This window comes from Metarhizium acridum, assembly GCF_019434415.1.
Source record: "Metarhizium acridum strain ARSEF 324 chromosome Unknown scaffold_141, whole genome shotgun sequence".
NCBI lineage: Eukaryota > Fungi > Ascomycota > Sordariomycetes > Hypocreales > Clavicipitaceae > Metarhizium > Metarhizium acridum.
Window position 1 is genome coordinate 3128767 of NW_027094020.1, and position 25137 is coordinate 3153903.

Genomic DNA, 25137 nt, shown 5'->3' on the forward strand with positions numbered 1-25137 from the left:
AGCCATGGTTGGTTAATTGGTTGCGACATGGATAGCCGCAACTTCTCAATGGATCTACGACTACTAACGGGAGGTCGGTACAAGGGCGTCTGCAATGCATCACCTGTGCCTAGCTTCGCATCATGGTAAAATCACAAATTGCCAAATCTTTCCTTGCATATTCTCGATATAATTCCAAATCCCAGGCACTGTTCGAGCAGGATTCCTAGGTAGTAGAGAGATCTGCGCTAGAAAGTAGGTTCTTGGACGTGTTTAACCACCGGCGAATCCTGTCCCTATCTACATTCCGAGTATTTCCCCAAGGTAGCCGTTCTACTGCAATCCAAATGGTAGGAACCGCCTCAGAAGGTAGGGCTGCTTGCGCATATTCTTCGACAACGGCGAGACTGCGGTCCACGATTTGCTTGTGCGGCCGAGGCAGTCTCTGTAGTGTTCTTGTTGTTGGTAAACGGGCATCGGATAAACAGACCACAGCCACGACTACGGTTCGGCCTGCCGAGATCTGGGTCAGCATTACAACATGACTTAGTTCATCACAGCCGAGAAGCGTCCTTTCGAGCTCTTCAAGTTGTACCGTCCGCCCCTTGATCTTGACGCGGCTGCTTCGTCGTCCGACCAAGACAATGCTGCCGTCAGGGTTGTATCTGCCGAGATCCCCGGTGCGATAAAACTTGGAGCTGCCAGCCGCAAACAAAGAAGCCCATTGAGGTGGCGCGATGAAAGAAGCTGCAGTTTTGAGCCCATCTCCAAAATAGCCTTGTGCCACACCCGAACCCCCAATTAACAGTTCGCCGGTGCTGCCGATCGGGGCCAGGTCGTGAATGTTTTGAGGGTTCACTATCCAAACTGAACAACCATTCGGGAACCCGACGCAGTCAACGTCGAGAGATGCAGAATTCACCTCCGAGAGTGTACTCAGCAAGGATGCTTCACATGCCCCCCAGCCACGGAACAGTCGTGCGGCATGATTCCACGTCGTCATCACCTTGCTCTGCAAAGGCTCGCCGGTGCACACTATGGACTGCAGGCTGGGGGCATTACCCGGCAGTAGTTTGCCAAGCTCACCTGATGGAAGTATTGCCCAGTTTGGCTGAGTGACTTGGATGGCGCGCGAGAGGCTATGCTCAAGGTCCGAATCAGTAGAGACGCAGAGACAACCCCCAGACAACAGCATCCCCAGGACCTCATAAACACTCCAACTCGACACGTAGGGCGCCATGTGTAGCAGGCGGCTGCCTGGTTGCCAGCTCAGCGCTTGAGCTTGCGACTTTAATGACGAAACTAAGCTGCGGTGTTGAAATACCATTCCCTGGGACTCTCCCCCGTTACCGCTGGTGAAGAGGATATAAGCGATATCCGCCGGGCTGCTCATATTGCTCACAACAGCGCTGGGGGCGTCGAGTATGGAGCTGACAGAGTCGGCACCGACAGAAAAGATGTCTACTGCAAGACCGACAGACTTGGAGTACTCTGTAGATGATGTCAAGACAAGTTTCACACCCACCCGGGAGCAAATTGCTGCTCTGTCCTCGATGTTGTCATTCTTGTCGAGTGGGACGCATATACCTCCCGCTTTCAAAATTCCGAGCATCGCGACGACTGCCCATAGGGACCTCTCAAACACCAAGGCCACCGCAACGCTGCGTACGACGCCTCTTCGTCGCAGTTCTTGAGCCAGCCGATCAGTCATTTGGTCCAAAAGTCGATAATCAGCCGTCCCGTCACTGGCCTCCACTGCCGTTGCGTCAGGTCGAACTCGCACTTGATCACGGAACAACTCGTGAATAGGCTTTGCTGACTTCTCCACAACTCGTGCATTCCATGTGGAAATACGCTGACGGTCATGTGGATTCAGTAGCTTCAAGCTGCTCAACTTGGTCTTTGGCGCAGCTTCTGTCAGCAGTTGCAGTACATACTCGAACTGATTCAAGACTTGGTTCAGTTGGACCTCGGAGATGGCCTCGGGATCGAACCTGGGATCGATGATGAATCCACCGTCATTTATGCTGAAGATTAAATGCAAGGGAAATGGTGCTTCAACAGACACCATGCGGTCCAACTTGATATCGGTGTTGCCACCCGCAGCAGGAAGCTCGGGCAAGATATTCAGCAGTGTTCGGTACGATGCAGCGTGCTTGGATGCCTGGCTAGCAGCGTTAATCTTGCTTATGCCCCAATGTACGGCGGGATGCGCCTGCAGCTGTCGCAGAGAAAGAGCCCTGTTTTTAATCAGTTGTCCGACGGTCATGTTGCGATGCAGATCAACCTGCACAGGAACTTCGGTGACGGTCGGGCCCAGAGTACCCTGGAACCCATTTGAAGAGGACGACCGGCCAGACAAGAGGTAGCCATAAGAGACGCTGTCGTTTCCCGTGTAAATACTCGACGTTATAGCCCACGCGGCCTCGATGTAGTAGGGCATTTGGGCATGGACTTCTTCGCCGCTCATACGTCTGAAAGCTACCTCTCTTGTCATGGCTCTCCTCACTTTATCCGAACACCCCGACTTGAAACTGGGGAAAGCAGCAGGAATACCTCTGAATCGGGAGGCCCAGAAAGACTTGGCTTCGGAGTCGTCAATCGCCCTACAGTGAGCGACAAACTCTTTGAACGCAGGGCGCTCCGGAGTTGCATGTCCGTAATACGCAGCCGCCACGTCCACGTTGAACATTGTGAACCAAGACCAGTAGTCCATAACGGCGTGGTGTATCGTAGCAACAAAGTTCCTGCCGAGGAAGGCCGCGCGGAACAGTGGTACTCCCAACCACAGACCGTCTGCTCTGCTACCACGCAGATACTGATCGACGTCGCCAGAAGGGCGGATGGGGATTTCCTCCACGCCCAAAACTACTTGAAGGGTCCCGAGATGACATTTTGCAAACCTCGTGCGCAACGTTGGATTCTTCGAAATCACACCCTGAAGGGCTTCGGAAAACCGCTCAATACTGGCTCCAGGGCCGAACGTGAGGACAAACTGGTATACTTCGGGTTTTGTTTCATGAATCATGTGGATTTGTGATGGGGTGCATTCGTAGAGGTCTTCTATGGCAGTGACTGGCGTGTTGCAAAACTTTGCGACGTCAGCTAGTACCGATTCCTCGATATCAGCTCGCGACATGATCCCAGATGATGCCATACTGGCCGTGCTGTTGGTGTTGGAGATGGGACTTTTAGCAAGAAACCATGTGGGAAATTCACCCCGTTTGTAAACAAATTTCAGTGTGCCCAGCCGAGTGCCCTGGTCAGCATACGGTATTCTCCTGGGCTATGGCAAAAAGTCACCCGCGTTCTGTGAGCTTTGAGATGATGCTAAGAGGACGGTGAACAAGACTCAATGACGTGAGTACTGTTATTGGAGTGGTTGAATGCAACAACAACCCTCTTTGGCGGCAGCTTTTGATGGTCGTGCCGACTCGGAGTATGCCAGTGGCACAACTACTTTGGACTACGTTGTGCATGGACTTGTGATTGCCCAACCCAAAAGGCCAAGAAAGATAGGATCAAGTAGTTCAAGGTTTGTAAGACGCCAATGAATTGCTGACTGCAGATGCTGACCACACGTCAGCATACTCCTTGTCCCGTTGGGCCTGTGAGGTCAGACGGCACAGCTACCCGTAACCACCGGAGCTGACTTGTTTGACTACAAGTAACAGGATCTTTTGCATAGTGCAGTAAGCCCTGACTTTGGAAAATTCTAGGGCTCCTGCGACCAAAGTAGCTCATGAGAGGGCGTTGCTCTAGCACCTTGGAGGTTGCCATGGGTGAGTGGACTTGGTACTGCCAGCTACAGTTCCTTGGAATATGATTGCAAGACTTCTCGTAAGCCATTCTTCAAGGACGCCACTTTCGGAATCCTAACAGAGGCCGTACAAACGCGGTGTTGTATCTTTGTTAGCCGAGTCCGGCATTCCGGGGCTTGTTCTTGGCCTGCTCACCTCTGTGTGGTCAGCTTCACCATTCCTCTTATGCGCTTGTAGACGGCTATCAAAGGACTAAACGAAAATCCAAGTGAAGCTCAACTTACTCAGCGTGGTCGGGGCCTCCCACTGCGTAAGTCATTGCTCACACATGCACCTGCTGCACGGGACATCCAAACTCATTCCTCCCTTGGTTGCTGAGTTTTATAATTTCAAGAATTGGGTTCTCCAGTAGAGAAAAAAAAAGACATACTAATTCACGGCAGAGAGTGGACATGCATGAGGCAGCAAGAGCTGCATTGTCGTCCCCAGGCGACTCGGATGAATCCATAACCATCGCACCCATTCCGTGCCATACATCTACGAGTCCCAACAACCGCGACTATGAAGAAAGGAAAAACAGCAGGGCGGAATCAAGTCTCAAATCCTTTATTGTACGTCATGATCAGATGTGGCTCGGACCTGGTGCAAAAATTAACGTCAACTGTGTCAGCGAGTCTTCCGGTACAATGACACGCGGGGATGGATTTTGAATGCCATCGCCTTTTTGGCCATGATTGGCGCTGGTACTGCCCTGCCGCTCATGGATGTCGTTTTCGGCGGCTTTGTCAATGTCTTTAATAATTTTGTCACTGGAAAGCTTTCACCCGCCGAGTACATGGATGAGGTCGGCCATTATACGTACGCATTGCTCTTTGAATGGCCTCGCGTCGTCCACACATGGCTAACCAAACGTGGCGAAAGACTGTATTTTGTGTACATTTTTATCGGGAGATTCTCACTGATATACACATGGACGGTTTGTGCCTTGGCTTTGTGTGTCTTGTCTTCATGGTCGTGTACTGAGAACCCTAGATGCTGGTCAACATCACAGCTATCCGCACAACTAAAAACCTACGGGTCGACTTTGTTCGCCAAATTTTGCGTCAGGAGATATCCTTTTTTGATACTCCCTTGCTATCTGTATCAGGACAGGTAACTATCAATGGGAATCTCATCTACTATGGCATCTCTGAGAAACTGGGATTAGTTATTCAGGCACTTTCGATGCTCATTTCCGCATTCATCGTAGCTTTCGTTGTGCAGTGGAAGCTAACGTTGATCACTTTGGCCATTGTACCAGTCAACACTATAGTCATGCTTGTATGCATTTATTTTGATGCCAAGTATGAGTATCAAATGTTTGACATCTATGGCAAATCTGGATCTCTTGCCGAGGAGGCCTTCTCGACTATTCGCACGGCTCATGCATTCTGGGCCTTCCCAAAGCTAGCTGCGAGATTCCGTGAGATTCTGAAAGAGGCCAGGCAAGTCGGTGATAAGAAATCTGTTATATATGCAATCTTATTCCCCGTGGAGTTTTTTAGCATCACCGCCGGCTATGCGCTGGCATTTTGGCAGGGTATGCGAATGTACTCGAGTGGTGAGATCCAGAGCCCTGGGACTGTGGTAACGTAAATACCCTGCCATCAAGCACTCTTCGCTGTGATGTCTCTTTCTAAGGTATGCACAGGGTTATTTTTGCAGTGTTGGTTGCAGCCCAGGCTCTGACGCAAATCGCACCGCAAATGATCGCTATATCGAAAGCCATGGCCGCTGCACAAGACTTGTTTTCTACCATCGATAGAAAATCCTCCATTGACTCACTTTCGGATGAGGGGATTAAAATTCAAAACTTCCAAGGCAATGTTGAAATTCGAGCGCTTTGCTTCTCATACCCGTCGCGACCAAGTGTCCCTGTTCTGGATAATCTTGGCCTGGATTTCCCTTCGGGCAGGACAACGGCCATAGTGGGTGCCAGTGGCTCTGGGAAAAGCACAATATTTGGACTTTTGGAGCGCTGGTACCCGTATTCGAGCGGCGAAATAACGCTAGACGGACAAAGGCTTGAAGACATCAACTTGCGGTGGCTAAGAACCAATATTCGCCTTATCCAGCAAGAGCCCACGCTATTTAGTGGTACCATATATCAGAATGTCGTGGATGGCCTCTGCGGTACTGACCATGATAGTCTGCCTGATGAGGATAAGAGAAATCTTGTCATCGAGGCGTGCAAGTCTGCCTTTATACATGATTTTATCCAGGACCTTCCTAGCGGGTACGAGACTTGGATTGGAGAAAGAGGCGCCTCATTATCCGGCGGTCAAAAACAACGCATTGTTATTGCCCGTACTATTATATCCGACCCAAAAGTCTTGCTCCTGGACGAAGCAACCAGCGCGCTGGATCCAAGCTCGGAGAAGATCGTGCAAGCAGCACTGAATAGTATAGCCAGGGGCCGCACCGTGGTTATCATTGCACATCGACTATCCACTATAAGGGACTGTGATACTATTATCCTATTAGCCAAAGGCAAAATGATAGAACGGGGCACCCATGCTGAGCTGATTGAGCTTGGGGGCGTCTATGCCAGACTCGTCAGAGCGCAAGACCTCGGGCAATCGTCAGACCAGATTGAAGAAGCCCCTGATGATGGACAGCATAAAGCTATGGCTGGCAAAGAGTTGACGCAAATCTCTACAACGACAAATCACAACAAGAGCTCTACAGAGCCTACCGATCGACATGCCTTGCTCCATGGACTTTTCTTGGTCCTAAAGGAGCAACGAGCATTGTGGTGGCCCGCACTTGTGATTTTTCTAAGTTGTATGGCCGGAGGTAAGATGTCGTTGACCGCTTTTGACAACATCTCGGCTAAGAAATGGTTTCCAAACAGGGATTACTTACCCAGCTATGGCAGTCTTGGTTTCCAAGTCGTTGGAAGCATATGAAACAACCGACGTGACCAAGGCCAACTTCTTCGCCTTGATGTTTTTTGTTGTCGCACTTGGAAACCTGGTTCTGTACGCTGCCACCGGCTGGCTCTCAAATGTCGTTGCTCAAGTATGTCCTTTTTGCTTTTCACACTTTGCATTTAAAACTAGTACCTGACGGGTTCCTCATTCAGACTGTGATGGAGTTTTATCGAGGCGACATCTTCAATAGCACTCTTCGACAAGACATGCTTTTTTTTGACAGGCCAGAGAATAGCACGGGCGCGCTTACATCAAGACTTGCCTCGGAACCTACAAGTCTACAAGAGCTTCTCTCTATAAATATGGCGCTCATAATAATCTGCATAGTCAATCTCATCTCTAGCTGCATTCTCGCCATTGCGTACGGATGGAAGCTAGGACTAGTTCTAACCTGTGGCGCTCTGCCCTTTATTGTAGGATCGGGCTACTTACGTATTCGCCTCGAATCAAAGTTTGAACAAGACACCGTCGAGCGGTTCGCAACTAGCAGCGCTATAGCTGCTGAAGCGGTCATGGCCATTCGTACCGTATCCTCACTGGCTCTTGAATGGACAATTATCCAGCGGTATCAAAAAGGCCTCGAGGGCATCGCACGCCATTCCATCGGTAGCCTTGGCTACAAGATGCTTTTCTACTCGCTGAGTCAGTCAGTGTCCATGCTTGCAATGGGCCTCGGTTTCTGGTACGGCGGAAAGCTCGTTTCAACCGGCGAGTATACATCAAGCCAATTCTATATTGTGTACCTGGCAGTCATCTTCTCCGGCGAAGCGGCTGCCATCTTGTTTCAGCACACAACCAGTATTTCCAAGGCTGGTACGGCGATCAACTACATCTTCAAATTGCGGCGAGACCGCATCATGTTTGACGACGAGCCTGGTCCGGACTTTCCGCCCCATGCTGCTATTGAGACTTTGCGCGACGAAAAGGGCTTGGAGGTGGCCTTTGATGACGTGCATTTTTCCTATCCCCTTCGGCCAAAGCAAAAAGTTCTCCGTGGCGTCAATATCAAGATTAAATCCGGCACCATGGTAGCTTTCGTTGGGGCCTCTGGGTGTGGAAAATCTACACTTGTAGGACTGCTCCAGCGCTTCTATGACCCTACAACCGGCATACTGTGGGCAGGCCATCGAGACATCAAAACTCTTCATCGACGTACCTACCGCCGGGATATGGCGCTGGTCCAACAAGAGCCCGTCTTGTACCAAGGATCTATCCGGGAAAATATCACGCTCGGGATCGAGCAAGGTGACCGTGACCCTACCGAGACGCAGATCATGGAAGTATGCCAGAGCGCGAATATATGGGACTTTGTCTTGTCCCTCCCAGACGGGCTTGAAACACCTTGCGGAAATCAGGGATTCGCTTTATCGGGAGGGCAGAGGCAGCGTATCGCGATTGCCAGGGCTCTTATTCGTAAACCTCAATTATTGCTTCTTGATGAAGCGACGAGTGCGTTGGATACAGAGTCTGAAAGGGTGGTAAAGGCAGCACTAGATCGCGCAGCAGCAGGGAGAACGACAATTGCGGTTGCACACCGTCTCAGTACAATTAAAGATGCTGATAATATCATCGTTGTGTCTAGGGGAAGTATAGTCGAGTCGGGAACCCACGATGAGCTGTTGCGTAAAAAAGGCGTGTATCACGAAATGGTATTGGGACAGTCACTAGATAGAGAAGTGGGATGATGCAAAGGGGACGACGGCCTTGCCATAACATATCGCCGATTGCCAAAGGCGAATAAAGGCCGTAGTAGAATTGTGCCAGCTGCTATGTAAACCCATATTTTAAGACAAAGTCGTGATACTCTGGTAGCTTGATTGTCCCCTGGCTCTCAACTTGGCACCGAAGCGCCAGACTGTTCCCCCAACCGTATCCCAGTGCCTCGTAAAGGGTATTTAGAGACAATGGGAAGGCAAAAGCTAGCTGCTCCGAAGAACCTGCGTCGCCGCTGAAGCTGAACTGACATGCTCGGGGTAGGCATCCATGACTTATGCGTGTAGCGTGGTGTCGAAGATTTGCATGCCAAAAGACAGCAGGAGGATGCCAATGTCGAGAACAAGCCAGAAAGGCTGATGCTGCGCAGTCCATCTATACAAGAGGAATTCGATGGGTGTGAAGAAGACTCCCGGCAAGCAACAAAAGCGGAATCCGGAGCCCGGGGACGCTGGTATTATCGGTACGACCTGTCATCCGTTTATACATGTGGTCCATGTGTGGTCCGCAAAGTTGGGAATCAGAGATGGTGCCAGTGTATATTGAAATGTAGTACAGGCCAGAGATGGAGATAGATTCGCCATGCGCAGAAACGTAAAGGAAGGAGAAGCTGGCCGGCGCAACGTGCAGCAGACCGTAGTTGATGCCTTCCGGGATGGCCTGGATTTGGATGATTGGGTGGAATACAAGGAGACGGAGCGGGCGAGACAAGCTGCGACTAAGCTTCCAGAAAGTAGGACGACCGGATTTGCGCGTCTCGAGCTCGGTGTGATAGCGAAGTCGCCCGTCTCTTTGCGCCGCTTCTCGGCTCGTCGACAGAGGACAACTGCGTGACTCTCGTGGAGTAGGAGTAGGGAAGAAGCCTCTAGAACAACCTAAAGAACAGTAGTCGCCCAGAACATCCGCCTCCAAGTGGAATGTTCGACCATGAGGCCGCTGACAATGGGCCCGACAGCAGAACTGGTCAGCGAGATGAGAAGGTATAAGCTCAACGAGTGTCCTCGCTGCTCCACCGGCCATACATCACCGAGCACACCATATCCCAAGCTGTATACTGCACTGACCCGAAGCCGGCCAAGAGACGGGTGCCAATCAGCAGACCCTTGGAGTGGCGAACCAGATATTGGTGACGTGGAGGATGGATTTTCTGCCCTACATTTCCGACAGTAGAGGCCCGATAATGGGCGGTCCAAAATTCAAATACCGTGGCCGAGAGATCGACAGTGCCGTTGTCGACTCGGTTATAGACATGTTCAACTCATCTGCGATGGTTTCGATTCCTAATGCCATCATCTACAGGCATGTCGCATTAGCAAGTGTCCGTAGTGTTAGCCCGGGCATGTAGTCTTACCGTCGAGACCATGATGCGGACACGAAGGGATGACCGCTCCTGGCACCAATGACCGTTGTGCCACTTATATCGTCATCGGGCATCAGACCGTCGTCTACTGGGTTTCAGGTGGAATTTTTATTTAGACACGGAATCTTTACTTTCAGTTCGCGGGTAGTGATTATTTCAAAACAGGGCCGTCCTGAGAAACTCAAATGTGCTCTCGGATGTACTGCTCCATAAACTTCCAAACGAAAGACTTTGAACACTCCCAAGTGGTATGCGGCTGATACGATGCCTTTTCAGTGAATCCCCAAAGCCAATCATCGTGTACGCTACTCTAAGGGTTCAATCAAATCCCTATTCTCTCACAGGTTCGAATATTTCCCATGTCCATTAGAATACAGCCAGGCTCGCATCTTACCCTAGGCACCACGGCCATTCCCAGACCAGAATTTAGTTGCGGGTCTGCTTTGCGCGCGGGCAACAGCCGTCTTCGGCAGCCAAGGACTCACATTTACCATGTCTGCCATCAGACTGGGCTCTTGTGCTAACGACTACGTCATCTTAAAGCCGTGTATCCTCAAATACTAGTTCTATAACGGATACGTTGCTCCGACATGGAAAGATTAATAGGGCTCAAAGTTGTAATGCTTTAACTATTTCTCCCAGAACCCGGTAGGAGACACGTAAGCTACCTCTTGGCTTAGCATCCAACTTCATCCTCTGGCGAAATTACGTTAAAAATAAAGAAATCAATCGTCTTTCTTTGCTATTTCGTGTGGAATTGGGCCTTCAATTGGCGTCTGTGAGGTGCAAAACGGGAAATATGTTGTTCAGCATATTCGTCTTGTTGAAAAAAAAAAAAGCTGAAGACAGGTGGATTAGAGACACTGTAAGTTACTTGGCTAAACGAAAGAAAAATGGTGTGTTTATATCGAGAGATTTACCATTGCACTAGTTAGACTATTATACTAGCCGCATGATCAATCAATGAAATTAATGCTTCAAGCTCACATCAACATGTACCAGCGACTAGAACCAGACCACTCACATGGTGCCGAAGCCATCGCAAGCCCAGCAACCGCGCCATGTTGAGTGAAAATTGCAACACTGACACAGCATCTATACCAGAGTCAGATAAGCGAGCATGGCTCGTCATTTTTCAAAGTGAGGTCAATGTCGCCTCATTGCCTCGGAGACCCGGATGGCACAGCACTTTGGAACAGCCCCCTTGGTGTGGTGAGGTGAACCGGGCTGCTTCTGCATAACTGAGCATGGTTGCAATAAATTTCTCCCATTTTCTGTAAGAAATAGTACCGCATGAGCTTCCCACGGCCTTGTAAACCAGTGACGTACAGAGTAAAATGCCAGCGTCACCTCGGCCCGCGTATTGCGATATCATAAGCTGGGCTCACCGTGGAACTGGGATGATTCCCTGCTTTCCCCGTCGCCCAAGAAAAGACAATGGACAGCATTTCTATTAGCTCTTGCCTGGGAAATATATTCCTGTTACTACCTTGCTGCAGGATCGTATTGCACGTATGATCACTCGTGTCTATGTAGTATCACTTTCTTATCGTTGGCTATAACGAGCAAGAGTCCTCCATGGCTAGCTTTATTGTTCCCGTTCCTCACACCACCAGACAAGACACTTCCTATACCAATCGTCTGTGGCACTACTGTGTCGACTTGAGCTTGGATAACTCGCCGAACACAGCACCGGCCAGGAGCACGTCGTCTTTATATTAAGGTTACTGAAACCCCCTGGGCTACAAGAAGGGTGAATTCTACTCCGAGCAGCGCCATCACTGTCTTCGCGCAGCTCATTTTATTCGGTCCATTGCTCTGCGTCTAGTTATACAATGTTAACGGAATATAAGGGGGGATAATTCCTATTTAATTAAAGCGCGTTCTTTTTCGTAATAATTATGAGCCTAGTTAACGTAACGGTATAATTTACCTTAATTCCACGCACCTGTTATCCGATTTCCTTCTAGTTTAAGACCTATATGCGGTATATTTTAAGGGATTTTTAGCTGCCTAATATAAATAACCCCATTAAGCCTACTACTAAGCCTGGCGTAACCAGCCACAAGCACACGAAAACGCTGCCAGTAATAACCAACTACTATCCAGCTTACATTATAGCTGCGATACCATAACTTTAATCTAAACTGCGGGGGTGTGTTAACGGAATATAAGGGGGTATAATTGCTGTTCGATCAGAGCGCGTTCTTTTTCGTGATATACAAGTTGAACATCTATTGCATTGTCCCTGCGTCGGTACTGCCCTCCAAAAAAAAAGCTGTGGGCAAAGCTCATGTATCTTGGAACTGCCAGACAGTAGTTGTATCATGGTCAGAATAATGTATTGTAAAATGGTATCCAAGTGTATCGCTATGTAATGCCATGGTCCCGCTTCCCAAATCAATAAATATGTTCAATGCCGAAAAATTACACCTTTTGCAGAACTTTTTTCCCCCCAACCACGTTTGCACACAGGTTCAATGACGCCATATTTTACGCAGCCACTTCAGTCTCTTCTGGGATGGTTGCAAATTTAGTGAGTACGTTCTTTAGCGCAGGTCGGCGAATTGGCTTGCTCAAGAACTCGTCCATGCCCGATTCCATGCATTCCTTCACGTTGCTCTCTTCCGAAAAGGCAGTGAGTGCGACAATTGGTGCCACATAGCCCATCTTGCGTATCAGACGGGTTGATTGCAGCCCATCGAGGTTGGGCATCTGGATATCCATGAAGATCAGATCGAATGGCTGGTCCTTTTCCATATTCACCTTCACTAGCTCGTAGGCCTCTTGGCCATCCTTCGCTATCGTAACATTGTTCACTTTCTCGAGTTTGAGCATCCTGCTGACTACCTCGATGTTGGTTGAGTTGTCGTCTGCAACAAGAACCCGCAGTTCGGCCCGGCCCGCTTTATCGGCTCTTACTTTTTGGATCGCTGCTTTTTGCTGGTCTTCACTGGTTCGCGGTGGCGTAAAGCTGGGGGCGAAAAAGGGAGTGCTGAGACCAACCAGTCTAGGCTGGTTATCTTCCCTAACAGAAGGAATGTCGTTCTGTTTGGCTTCTTGTTCGGGATCGACGATGCCGCTGCTGAGTGAATTGTGGTGAACGTCACCGACGGCAGACCCAACACTTGGGGTCCTGGAACGAGTGCTGCTTGATGCAGTGCTTGGGGCACGGCCTTGGACGTGTTTGAGCGGGATCCGCAAGGAAAACGTTGATCCCACACCCTCCGTACTAGTGACGCTAATAGAGCCATTCATCAGCTTGGCAAGCTGCGCGCATATGCTCAGTCCGAGACCGGTTCCTCCAAATTTCCTGCTTAAACTGGAATCGACCTGTACAAAGGGCTCGAAGACTTTCTCTTGCATAGGCTCGGGAATTCCACTTCCGGTGTCCTGAACTTCAAACTCGAACATGTAGAGTTTGGCATTGAGCCGAGGCGGCGTTGGGGACCGCTCCCGCACATGGACGTGCGCATTTGCCTTGGGGCCCTTGTGGCTTGGTACAGCTGTAGTAGTACTGTCCTGAAGCGCCGAGGCGTGAGTCGTAGCCTTGGAAATAGATGATTGAGTAGAGCCTGAGCTTATCCTGTGCCAACTTTGTCCAACTCGAGTGGAGCTGTTCCATTGTGACCTTGCTTCGTTGCTGTTTCGCTCAATCTCGCCGACGCAGCGCATTCGGACTTCGACCCTGCCTCCAGCCGGTGTGAATTTCAAGCTATTGCTAACCAAATTAATGATGACTTGTAGGATTCGATGTTGATCGCCCCAGAGATACACATCCTTGAGCCGGCCCATTCCTGGCGGTCCCAGAGCGGGGAGTTTCTTGGCCTTTCCTTCCTGCTCTGAGCTCAAGAGCTTTTCGTCGCATTCGAAGCCAAGAAACGTAACTTCAAACGTGATGTTGCTCTCGCGTACTTGCTTATCGAAAATGGATATGATTTGTGATTGAATATCGCCTAAGCGGAACTCTCTGTCTCCGAGTCTAACTTGCTGGCTGATTTGGTTCTTGGAGAAGCTCAAAAGATCTTCCAGAAGGTGGAGCAGCAATTCGCCTTTGACTCGTTAGTAACCATGGGTTCTGGAAAATTTCATACTGCGGCAGACAAACATACCCGATCTGTAAAGAGTCTTTAGCGACTGCTGGATACGCACAACATCGTCGTCTTCCATGCAAACAGCACATATGCCCATGATGCCATTTAACGGTGTCTTGAGCTCGTGTGAGATGTTTGCAATGAATAGTGTTTTACTCTCGTTGGCGGCCTCGGCTGCCCTTTTACTTATCTCAAGTTCACGAGTTCTTTCGGCGACCTTTTCATCAAGAGAAGTGTACTGCTTCACGAGCTCATCCGTCATTTCATTGTACACTTGCGTAAGCTCCGTAAGCTCGTCGGTGACAAAGTGTTTTCGCTCTTCAACTCGCCCAGGAATCTTGAATATTCGACGATGGTTGTCAATCTCAGCCTGTGTCATTGCTCGTCGTCTCTTGTTGAACTTGCGACGTAAATTGGCAAAGAGGCCTTTGATCGAGCCGGATGACCTCGAACCTGAGCTAGGACTCTGCACATCATACTCGTCGTACTCCTCCTCGTATCCAGCCGGCCAGATGGACTTTTCTGTCGCCATCTTGAGTCGTCTGATGGGGCCAACGCTGAGGTGCGCACATGGGATAACGAGGATCAATATCAATGCGGCCGTGCCAAACACACAGCCAAGCAGAATCTGTCTCAAAGTACTAATTGGCGCATAGGCTTCGCCACCGGCTTGCTCTACCACGATGGCCCAGTCAACTAGAGCTGACTGAGGACGGGCCACACCCACCGCGACCGCCACGTCTTGCTCGTTGCTTGTGGACAAAAGTGCTCTGGCGTTGTTCGGCTGCGAGTTATGCTTGGTATAGTCTTTGAGCACCGCTCGGTATTGTGCAAGCGTAAACGGGCCATGGAAGTCGCCCGTGGCGTAGTCTCGCTTGGCATGGCGGTCAGCTTGCCCGGCAACGGGAATAGGAGGAAGGACGAATTTCACGGCTGAGGCTGCCAAGGCGTCGGCTGGAGGTGAGTAGGTGCTGTTAGAAAGCAAAATGGGAGGCAGAAAATGGTTAGATGGATGGGTTGGCCCCACAAGCAGAACCATGCCTGTCGATCCCAGACCCTCGCGAGTCGTCTGAACGTCGAAAAGGGCTCCAGCAGAAACAATTAGCGTCATGTAGCCAAGGATGAAGTTTCGCACGCTGAGCGATCGGACAGGAACCGTGAGTGACATGAGGGCAAAGGACTCGTTGATCATCAAGGGCCCTAGAAGAAGGCCGTCATTGTCGCTTATTGCGACCCCCGGAAAGGCGTAGGCGCCAAAGGCTGGGGTTGAGGGCTGGTACGGATTGGGATAGCCCAGTCTCCGATATGTAATATTCGGGTACAGGAGCGGCGGGTAACCATAGTCTGTGTCGCTGAGGTTCACTCTGGATCCGTTGGGGGTCAAATTCGGCAGCTGTATGTTCTCGGCCTGGGTACCGACGCCGCTGCCAGTGACGTTGAGAAGACCGCCCGGGTTGGCGCCCGTGTCGTTTCTAGAATATAATCTAGCCTGGAGGAGGCCAGTCAAGCGGCTGGTGCTCATGGCACTTGCCAAGTCGGTGCGGGCGGCGGCAAACGGATCAGTCTCGTCTTCATTGTAAAAGTTGACGAATGCCTGCTGGAGCAAGACGCGAGTTGCCAACGTCTGACTGATTGTTTGCAACAAGTTGAGCTCGGAGTCAATCCTTGCAGCCTTGAGAGCGGCAGTTAAGGAAAGGCCGCTCGACGCAACACCAGTGACGAAGGTATGGACAAAAAACCATGTGGGAACAGACACAATGGCGAGGGCGATGAGGACGGTACATATGACGAGCGTTGCCAGCTGTTCTCGGATCGAGAGTCGCATCTTGATGGCTTCGCAACACGTGTGAGGGTTTGCTTGCCGGTAACGGCTTGTCTACGAGTCGCTACGAAGCATTATTCGGCGGCTTCAACGAGTGCGATTGAGTCTGACGGGAGCTGCTGCAGGGCGCCATGCAGAGGTGCGACTGCCGAGGACAGTTGATGCATCGAGCCAGCAAAACGCCGCTCTGTTCTTTCGCAACAGCTCGGTAGATTGGACCGTCGAGACGAGCGAAGGGGCGATGTCGTAGTCACGGCGTCGATCAGCACAGGCGGGGTGCGATTGAAGAGAGGGCGGCAGCGAGATCAAGACGGACGATCAAGGCATGGGAGTTGAAGTCGATAAGGGCAATTCTACCCCTGGCATGATGCCGCATGGCCGTATCGCATCACCGGCCTCGCAGGCATCTCTGAGCATGGAGAGCGAGATGTCGGTAGGCTGGCTGGCTTGGTGGCTTGGCTGCGAGTCACGGGGAGTTTTGTGCTCAACTGGAGGCGTCAACTGGTAGTTGCAGGGCGGATCAACAGCTCCGCCAACTTGTCGGCTTGTTGGCTTGATGGCTTGTCAGCTCACGGTTGATGGTTGGTGGTTGATGGACCGGGTTCTAGACCAGACCCTCTCGATTGTCTGGACCGCGGAGAAGGTCAACGATGCTCCTTCAGAACCAGACGCAACATGGAGGCTGGCGGGGTCTAGCGGGCAGGTGGCGGCACAGTCTAATTGATCAATGGCTGCATGTGCATGTGCATGTCTGGTGCGTTTAAACTCGGTGCTGGTTTAAGCAGCAAGCCATGTGGCGATGCTCAGCCAGCTTGAAGGGTTTAATGTATCTGTGAGAATCTACTGCACATGGTCCAGTTCCACGTTGACCCCAGATTCTGGCAGCCCCAGATCAAGCAAATTGAATTGACATGAAGAAAAAAAAATAGGACCAACAATTCCAGATTCGTGGGCGATCTGTGCACGGCGGGGATGCGGGCCGCTGATCGCTGATCGTTTGACAGCTACCCTAGATCCGGTCCGATCGCTGTGCTTGGTCCAATTTGTGAGGTCATGCACAGCTCTGCTGAACTTGTTCCAACATGGGATGAAAGAAGGTGTCACCGGCCAACACCACAGCGGATCAAGGCATGTGTCGTGGTAGCAGGGCCGCCGAAAGTACTACCTTCTCCACGATAGAGTTAGGGAGGGTTTATTTGGCCACCCTCCTGGCGGAATTGGCCACTTTTTTGTGGCTGGATGTGGCTGGGACAACCGATACCGGGCCCCCATAGATTTTTGTATGGGGATAACGTAAAAACTGTCTGTACGGTCGCGCCTTTATGAAAATCGGTCAAATCAATTGATTCAATGAAGCTATTCAGAGATATCTGTCGTGTGTGCCGGCTGTCGCATAACATCATCCATTGCAGCTGCCTGTTGAGTCATTTCTTTAATAAATTGATCCATTTCGCCTTTAAATTCAGCGGGGATATCATCATCCCAAATAAACGAGGCGTCTTGGCTGCCCCATTGTGACTCTGTAAAAGGTCGTTGTGAGGCTTTTGGCGATGAATTTTGTGGTGTTGAGGCCGGACTTCCGTCAATTGTTTCATCGAAGGGCTTCCATTGAAAGGGTGAGAATGCACGAATTTGGCGTTGTGTGTTGTAAAAAGCTTCAATTTACAGCGTTGTTGCGTTGTGTTGTGTTGTGTTGTGTTGTGTTGTGTTGTGGGCAGGTATCACGTGATGCGTTGTGTGCGAAGTTATGATGGTGTTGATGAGGTTGGCCTGTCTAAATCCCCTTGCTAATCACTGGTAAATTCCGACACCAGGCGCTGACAGGCACCAGCCACCAAAAAAGTGGTTAATTCCGCCAGGAGGGTGGCCAAATAAACCGTCCCTAGAGTTATTTAGGTAACATGCGAGAGTTGACTCAGCACTAAACCCGCCCTAACGCCGTCAAATATGGAGGACCCGACCTAGACGCTGGGTCGTAGGGAGGCATCTGGGCATGTCTCAGCCATTGCGTATAGCAGTCGCATTCTGGCATCGTTATCGGTTAATCCGACAAATCCGTAGACGCCATTCGCGCCACGAGCCAATCAGAGGCGTGCCTGGCGCTCATCAGAGTCCCCACCTAAACTCACGTCCAGAATGTCCCGAGTTACTAATCCCAGACCTTCGTCCTCAATTAAAACACCATGTTTCTCATCGGTCTGGGGCGCCTCGACCCCATGCACAGGACCCTGACGCGCATGGGTTGCCAAGTTTGGTTGCAGACTCGAGGCCCTCTTTGATTCCTACTTGCGGCCTGGTGTGCCCTCATTTGCAGAAAAACACTAGAGATGGGCATGGCAAAGTGACTGGTCATGATGCCTTCGAGTCAGAGCGGACCATATCAACTACCTGGCAGCAGTGCGGGAGTCGAAAATATCATGATGCAGGTGGATCAATTTCATTTATGCCAGAAATTACAAACGCTCTCACGACCATCGACACAGCAACTCCTTCGCCCCTTTATACAATGCTCTAATAATGCTCCCATGCAAGTCTATAATCCGAGTGCCCGTCTATTTCGTTTTAATTTAGTTCCAACGAGGATGTGTCACCGTCCTATGCCATGCGTCAAACCACGGAATCGGGCTCGGCCTTCCAGAACAGCCAGCTACAGGCAATGACGAGCTTAATTCCTGCCACTGTCCACAACGATGGGTCAACTGCGCCGGCCGCCTTGGAGATCCAGCCACCGCAGATGGCTCCCACCAGTGTCAGGACAAAGGCGATGAATCGGCGGTTGCGTTTGTCGTTCTTGGCCAGCGTGAACAATGCCGGGTCAGACATGAGGTCGCACAGCATGCTGGTGACCACGACCGTGGGAACCTCTCCCACCTTTAGTGTACGACTGCTGACAATTTGACCGGCTGCCTGGAAACTCAGCAAGGCGATGATGAGGAGCTCCTTGAAATCAACGTCGGTAGGAAGCCGTCTTGACGGGTAAGAGCCGTCCACGACGCCGCCCTGCACAATGGAGGCGGCGGCTATGACGAGGATTGCTTGGATGAGAAACGAGAGCATCATGATCCCCCGTCGTCTTCCGCCCAGGTACAGCGCAAAGCGAGAGAATGCAAAAGAGCCTACAATGAAAAAGGCAATCGAACATAGCGACCTAGCCCATCCATACGGCTTGTTGTTGTAGCCAGATGTGCCGAGGGCAACGAAAATCGTGTTTCCTAGAAAACATGGTGTGAGTCGTACCATCATCAATCATCTCAGTGAGACTCCTCCTGGCGCTGGGTGATGAACAATGTACCTGTTTGCATTGACACAAAGGTTCCGTAGGCTGTTAGGAAATGACAAAAAAAACCACAACACTCATGTTAGCCTACCGTACTTGGCGATGAAGAGCGGATACTGCGCAAACTAACCATTGTATATGGTGCCGTCAGTCAGACCTGACACAAAGCAACACGCTAGCATGGGCAGATAGGCCAATTTGAGGTCAACATTTTGCGATAATTTCCTGACAACTTGCTTCTCTTCCTTGCTCTGTCGGTCTGTGTCGGAGTCCGACCTGCCTGGGTTCTCCATGTTGAAATCTAGGGTGGCTCCCGAGAATGCACGTACGGAGTACAGTTGGAGAGCGATGGACAGGAGAACAGTGATGAGAGTCAGCGTTTCTGACAGCGGCCTACGGAGTAGAGGTGTCAGTTATGTTTTTTTTTTTTCGCCAGTGCCTCCTTTCCCTCCCGTCCTTGACCCATTTCAACGGAGCGGGAATAAACGGAGTCACTTGAGCCTTCAGCCAATCCTTGGACGCAGGTCGCAAGAAAATCTAATATCGACCCGCTTTATGGGGCGGTTCCTCTTGGCCATGCCGACTCAACACTGGGCAGGCAAAAGGTGTGATGTGATGGTGCCCTTCTTTTTTTTTTTCCCCTCAAATGAAAACAGCATCACGGAGACAAGTTGCTGTTGAACTCAACACGTTCGTCTCGTGGTTTCCGTTCTATTGAGTAGCTCATGCATGAGTTTCTGTTTCTTTGCCTGCCAAGGAACTTATGCCACGTAAGCCCTGGGGTATAGCACTGAGCCAAAGTAACCCTTTTCCCCCGAAGTTTAACATGTTGATGCAACACTGCGTTGCATTGGAAACGCTTTTCTCAGTCTGCAAGACCACTGACGCCTTTATAGAATTAGCATGCTCACATACCTACCTTATGGAGTACATTTGACAACTCGGGTTGCGGGCCGCTCATGTCCCACGCAACATCATCAACAACGTTAACCCAACGTCCATTGGTCATCATGGCCAGCATGGCGCTTTGCGAGGCCGCAATTATTGGACCAGCATCGACTGCCGCTGTGGCGGAGTTTCTTGGGTTTCTCCCCCCTCCCGCCGACGCACCTTGCCGGCCACCCGTGGTGGTGAAGCCGATCGCGACATGAAAAGAAAAGGGAGTTTTGGTATGGTAATACGTCTCCATCCGCATCCCGTGTTGGGCCGGGGTGATCAGGGTGATCGGGGCTCGTTGGTATATTAGCGGCTTTCGCCATGTGGAGACGGACGGTGGTATCATGGTATGTGGGTATTCCCGGCTATGGTTCGCGAGCATAGTTCGCAAAAGCACGGATGATGACCCTTGGCGGGAGTCCTGGGTTAGTGTTGGTGATAGTAGTACTACAACCATCAGCACCTACGGCTAGCCTCGACGCTTGGCTTTGGAGCCTGGGAATCTCACCATCTCGCATGAGCCATTCCGCCAGTAATCCCGAGCAGATTGCCGTGTTGCTAAGGCGTTGGACTTATCCCCGGCGTCTTGGCAGGGTGTGTGGTTGCGATATTCGGTAAAGCCTGTCGATGTCCGACGATTGCCAACCCCTGGCAAACCTGCAAAACATTCGGAGCAAAGAGGACATGACACATCTTGGCTCATCGGCGTCCCGTAACATCGTCAAGGTCTGACTGTAGAAGTTCAGCAACTCCTCCCTCTATCTGATAAGCTTACTTGCTAGCTCAGCCACCGAACAGGTTCCCCCAATCCTACATACAGCCAGGGAGGAGGGGGGGGGGGGGACCGGCCGTCGTCGCCAAGCTTTGTTGGGGGCGACGCCGTGAATGCCCTGCAGAGTCATGAACAACGTACGACCAGTGGCCAACTCTAAATTTTGTACCACATACTCTGTACTATTATGTATCGTGGTTGTGTGACCAAGTTGGCCCGTGTTTAGCTGGGTGGCGAGGAGAAATCGTCAAGGGCAAAGCCGGGCTTATGATGATGAGGGCTTTGTAGGACGTGAGTTTCTGCGACGTTACTGGTGGCCGTTTTTCTATAAAAACCCCCCTGATCGCCGTGAAGAAAAAAGAGATATCAAATTTGAACTCTGTTCTATATCCAGAGCACTACAAAACCTTTTACTTGGCACTTCTCTCTTGTGCCCTTCTTCCTCCAAGCAGCCCCCTCTAGCAGTTCCTTTCTACACTTGGTCTTTTTTTCTTTCTTCAAATCCAAAATGTTGCCCAGTGCAGTTGAACAGTCCGTGACTCGGGAAGACCCCCTTGCTCGTGACATGGGCGATGCCTCCAGCAGTCATGAACAGGTGTCTGGGCACGGCAACCTCCCTGGCTACCTGTCTCTCAAGCATGCCAGCGCAGAGGTCAAGGAGCCTGTTTCGGGAGCCACCAAACTGCGCAAGATGCTCTTTGAGACAAACGAGCTCATTGTCTGCCCAGGTGTCTACGATGGCTTGTCAGCCCGTACTGCCATTGAGCTCGGCTTCAACGCCATGTACATGGTATGTCACCCTAGTCTCACTGTCAAAAACGTATCATATACACATATTTCCTAAGGCTTCATGAAATTTCAGACAGGAGCAGGCACCACGGCCTCCAGGCTCGGTCAGCCCGACCTGGCCATTGCCCAGCTGCATGAAATGCGTGAGAATGCGGACATGATTGCAAACCTGGACCCCTTCGGTCCTCCACTTATTGCTGACATGGACACTGGCTACGGAGGTAAGCATATCCCGTTGAAATCTACGAACCTTTGTCTAGCATATCCGAGTACTTACCGTGTGCCGTCCAGGTCCCATCATGGCTGCCCGTACTGTGGAGCAATATATTCGGGCTGGAGTTGCCGGCGCGCATCTCGAGGACCAGGTCCTTACAAAGCGATGCGGTCATCTCGCTGGCAAGAAGGTTGTTCCTCGAGAAGAGTACTATGCCCGTATCCGTGCAGCCCACGCAGCACGCGTCCGTATGCGATCAGACTTTGTCTTGATTGCGCGAACGGATGCCCTGCAGTCGCTTGGCTACGACGAGTGTATCGAGCGTCTCCGTACAGCACGGGACCTCGGCGCAGACGTCGGTCTCCTGGAGGGCTTCAAGTCCAAGGAGCAGGCAGCTCAGGCCGTCAAGGACCTGGCACCCTGGCCGTTGCTCCTGAACAGCGTCGAGAATGGCGCCAGCCCAACCATTACCGTGGACGAGGCGCGCCAGATGGGCTTCCGAATCATGATCTTCTCGTTTGCCTGCATTACACCTGCCTATAGGGCCATCAAGGAGACTCTTACCCTGCTGAAGACCAAGGGTATTGTTGGCACGCCAAAGGACTTGACGCCTGTCCGCTTGTTTGAAGTGTGTGGACTGCAGCACTCAATGTCTGTTGATATGGAGGCCGGTGGACTTTCGTTTGCAAATGGTGTATAACCTTTCCATCAAAATTCATCTTGTTACTATTATGATCCATATGAAACACGTAAATATCTCAACTGCGCATAAGACTTTCCGCCATCTTAGATGTTTCAAGTAACAGTTTTGGGTAAAATTCTCATTATTGCTACACATGTCCTCATCTGTCCCACACTGACTATACATGGTGAAGATGATGAAAGGAATACGCGACATCCCCGTTGCTCCACTGGCAAACAATGGAGATCAACAATACTCAGGGGTGGTATAGCCGTTGCGTCATGATGGGTCACATTGAGGTTTATTAGTCGTTCTGACTCCGTTTTTTGCCACAAAAACTCGAGTATCCGGGTTCGGATAACGCCCGAGGAAACGGGTGTTGTGCATCACGAAAGGCAAGGTGAAGGCTCCCTGGGGCTCCCTGTTAACCCTTCCTCTGCATTTCGACACGCCACTTCCGTTTCTGTGACTGCGTAGCGCCATCACATACTATCGCTCCGTACCACACTATTCAAGAACCATGACCTCCGCCGCCCGGGTTTGTTGCACTAAGATGTAAAGAGCAGGTACTACACCTTACTAGTCACTTGCCAGTTCCTGATGCGAAACGGATGTTGTAGCCGTAAGCGTCCTCCCTAATATGGACTTCGGCTCACCCGGACGCTGCGCTGATTGATTAGATCGCTCAACGATAACGGGCTTGCATATTCCAAACGACGTGGACGGGGAAACCCGGGTGCGGCTGAATATTAGCCTCGACGCCCGAATCATTTGAAAAGAAGCTCGAATCTTTCCAACCACTACCATGGATAAAAGCGAGGGATGGCGAGACTGCTATAAATAAGTAGCGTTCCTATCGCCTCTTGGGCAGATTAAGGAGGGATAGTCTCCATTCGATTTTATATAGGGCCAACTATTTCCTAGTATTTAGAGTGAGATTTTGATCATCTATTCCCACAGGGGGTTAGGCTTAATACAATCATGGACTCCGCGGCCGAGTGAAGGGAAGAACATGGACAACTAGTCTCTACACTTAGTTGTGCGTTTATATCGGCTGTCATGGAGCACGAATCCTGGGCGATGACAATGAGAGTTTGGATTGCCGCCATTTCAAGCCAGCGCGCGAATGGAGAAAGTAGCGAATTACTGTTTGTATGCGTCTATTCTCGCCATAAACGTCGCACGATAGGATTACCTCGGCCACCCTTAGGTTTATATAGAAAAAACCGCCAACTACTCGCTATATGATAATGACTTGACCTCTGATTATAGACCGATTTGTGTCACCGCGGGGGGGATTTTGCCCTTGTAGGCATCCACAGATACATTTCCGTCCTATATCCTTGACGCACGTGATGGCCAATAAGAATCCCCGAGTGTCATTATGGGTGTATCGGACAAGCTGCGTGAATCCACGGATTGATTGGTGACGATCTTTACGCGGAAGAGAGGAACCGGTGCCACCCCTCCCACGCGACGACGTCCAGTCTCCTTGGGCTTTTACCAGCAGACGCAAATCGGAACATCTCAATGGGGCAAGTGTCGTCAAGTTGCTGCTTGCTGGCAGCGCCACTAGATGCAACCCGGTCCGGGACCCCCCAACCTTGCAAGTTGTTCCCCATGGACGAACCAATAGACATGACCAGGTAGGCTGCCAAATTGCCGCATTGGGAAATCGTTGACGGTATTGCTTCAACTACATGATGCAGTACTAGGAACATGCTTGTGTGAAGCGCCCAAGGAAGATGTTCGATGGAGGCTTGCAAGACGACAAGCGTAAGTTTCAGGATGGAAATCTTGGGGGTTACTGCTTGATAAAGTAGGTGGCAACTTTTTGTATTGGACCGCATTGCTACTGTTCTGCTTAGCTGGCAAGAGAATTTGAATAACCTATTATACTGGCTCGGCAGTGTCGAGGTAGCCGCGAAGATTCATGTTGAAGGCGAGATTACTCGGGCTGCTGCCATGTTACGAATGTGCATTAACCATTGCAGAAACCTACTTTGGTCAGCCGACTGCCTGTGATAGAAAGTGAAGAATAGGTTTACACGAGGAGAAGAAATGGCTGTCTTGCCGCCTCTACCCTGGCGAAGAAAAATGCCGAAAGAGGCACAATCGCTCTTTCGAGGACACTTATTATTTACAAATGGTTTTAAATGTCTCGAGAGTTTTTGTTTTCTTTTTTTCCGCTTCTTATCCTCCTGAAATATAAATTACTGGCATTGCCCACCCTTGTTATCTTTGTTGAGCGTGGGCGAGGAACCGTCTTCTGACTGAGGGGCTGACTGCCCAGCAAGAAACATGTTGAATTTAATCAGCTAAAAAGACCCTACATGCTCGTAATGCTAGTCAGGTATCCATCTCACGTCTGCCATGCCGCAATTCGTGGCTATCCTCGTCTAACTATTCTCAAAGTCTACTCCTCACTATATCGGGAGACGTTGTGGGCTGGCATGTCGGCCATCATGTGTAAAATTCGTCTCGGATATCTCCCGCAAAACGAGTCTGATTCCCGTCAGCGTCCGCGACTTGCCGTACTCTGAGAAACGCGAACGTCGAGGCCCAACTCATGCACTTTATTCGTCATGTACGAGTCGACAGGTCAGCTCCCGTAGACACAACAGAAGAGAGACATGTGACTTGTCGACTCGGAAATGGAGCTAATCAAAGCTGTGATGGCCCAGAAGATGTGGAAAGTCTCAACTTCGCACTCTCGGTCTGACTAGACACATGCTGCCATGGACATGTCGACGCTTGGCATCAGGG

The 25137-nt window shown here is 50.7% G+C and overlaps 6 protein-coding genes across 7 annotated transcripts; 3 read left to right on the forward strand and 3 right to left on the reverse strand.

Annotated features, from left to right (window-relative positions):
- Window positions 1-205: 205 nt before the first annotated feature.
- On the reverse strand, window positions 206-3136 carry J3458_009567 (Nonribosomal peptide synthetase; the record flags this gene model as incomplete). Its single annotated transcript, XM_007814047.2, has 1 exon — window positions 206-3136. One exon carries the CDS (start codon window positions 3134-3136, stop codon window positions 206-208), a length of 2931 nt encoding a protein of 976 aa, XP_007812238.2.
- A 1334-nt stretch (window positions 3137-4470) lies between these two features.
- J3458_009568 (uncharacterized protein) lies at window positions 4471-8474 on the forward strand (the record flags this gene model as incomplete). Its single annotated transcript, XM_066119864.1, has 6 exons — window positions 4471-4598; window positions 4662-4716; window positions 4773-5371; window positions 5431-6575; window positions 6634-6800; window positions 6865-8474. 6 exons carry the CDS (start codon window positions 4471-4473, stop codon window positions 8395-8397), a joined length of 3627 nt encoding a protein of 1208 aa, XP_065975661.1. The 3' UTR covers window positions 8398-8474.
- A 3470-nt stretch (window positions 8475-11944) lies between these two features.
- J3458_009569 (uncharacterized protein) lies at window positions 11945-16137 on the reverse strand. The gene is made up of 2 exons (XM_007814049.2): window positions 13898-16137; window positions 11945-13837 (listed from the first exon to the last, which is right to left on the reverse strand). Exons 1-2 carry the CDS (start codon window positions 15702-15704, stop codon window positions 12279-12281), a joined length of 3366 nt encoding a protein of 1121 aa, XP_007812240.2. The 5' UTR covers window positions 15705-16137; the 3' UTR covers window positions 11945-12278.
- Window positions 16138-18193: 2056 nt separating this feature from the next.
- On the reverse strand, window positions 18194-19383 carry J3458_009570 (uncharacterized protein). Of its 2 annotated transcripts, XM_066119865.1 has the most exons (2): window positions 18994-19383; window positions 18194-18913 (listed from the first exon to the last, which is right to left on the reverse strand). In XM_066119865.1, the coding sequence occupies exons 1-2, from the start codon at window positions 19001-19003 to the stop codon at window positions 18309-18311; spliced, it is 615 nt and encodes a 204-aa protein (XP_065975662.1). In that variant the 5' UTR covers window positions 19004-19383; the 3' UTR covers window positions 18194-18308. The 2 variants fall into 2 exon arrangements, with proteins under 2 accessions (XP_065975662.1, XP_007812241.2); XM_007814050.2 differs by having other exon boundaries at window positions 18194-19084.
- A 1811-nt stretch (window positions 19384-21194) lies between these two features.
- Window positions 21195-21530, forward strand: J3458_009571 (uncharacterized protein; the record flags this gene model as incomplete). Its single annotated transcript, XM_066119866.1, has 1 exon — window positions 21195-21530. One exon carries the CDS (start codon window positions 21195-21197, stop codon window positions 21528-21530), a length of 336 nt encoding a protein of 111 aa, XP_065975663.1.
- Window positions 21531-21677: 147 nt separating this feature from the next.
- On the forward strand, window positions 21678-22389 carry J3458_009572 (uncharacterized protein; the record flags this gene model as incomplete). The annotated part of the gene is made up of 2 exons (XM_007814051.2): window positions 21678-21696; window positions 21767-22389. The coding sequence occupies 2 exons, from the start codon at window positions 21678-21680 to the stop codon at window positions 22387-22389; spliced, it is 642 nt and encodes a 213-aa protein (XP_007812242.2).
- Window positions 22390-25137: the final 2748 nt, after the last annotated feature.

What these genes read in the sequence shown, in the direction of transcription:
- J3458_009569 (XM_007814049.2), bottom strand. Translation starts at nt 15,704, where the DNA reads ATGCGACTCTCGATCCGAGAACAGCTGGCAACGCTCGTCATATGTACC. An exon ending in AAAGACTCTTTACAGATCGG is followed by an intron (nt 13,838 to 13,897) that starts GTATGTTTGTCT and finishes AACGAGTCAAAG; the next exon opens with GCGAATTGCTGCTCCACCTT.
- J3458_009570 (XM_007814050.2), bottom strand. Translation starts at nt 18,944, where the DNA reads ATGATGGTACGACTCACACCATGTTTTCTAGGAAACACGATTTTCGTT.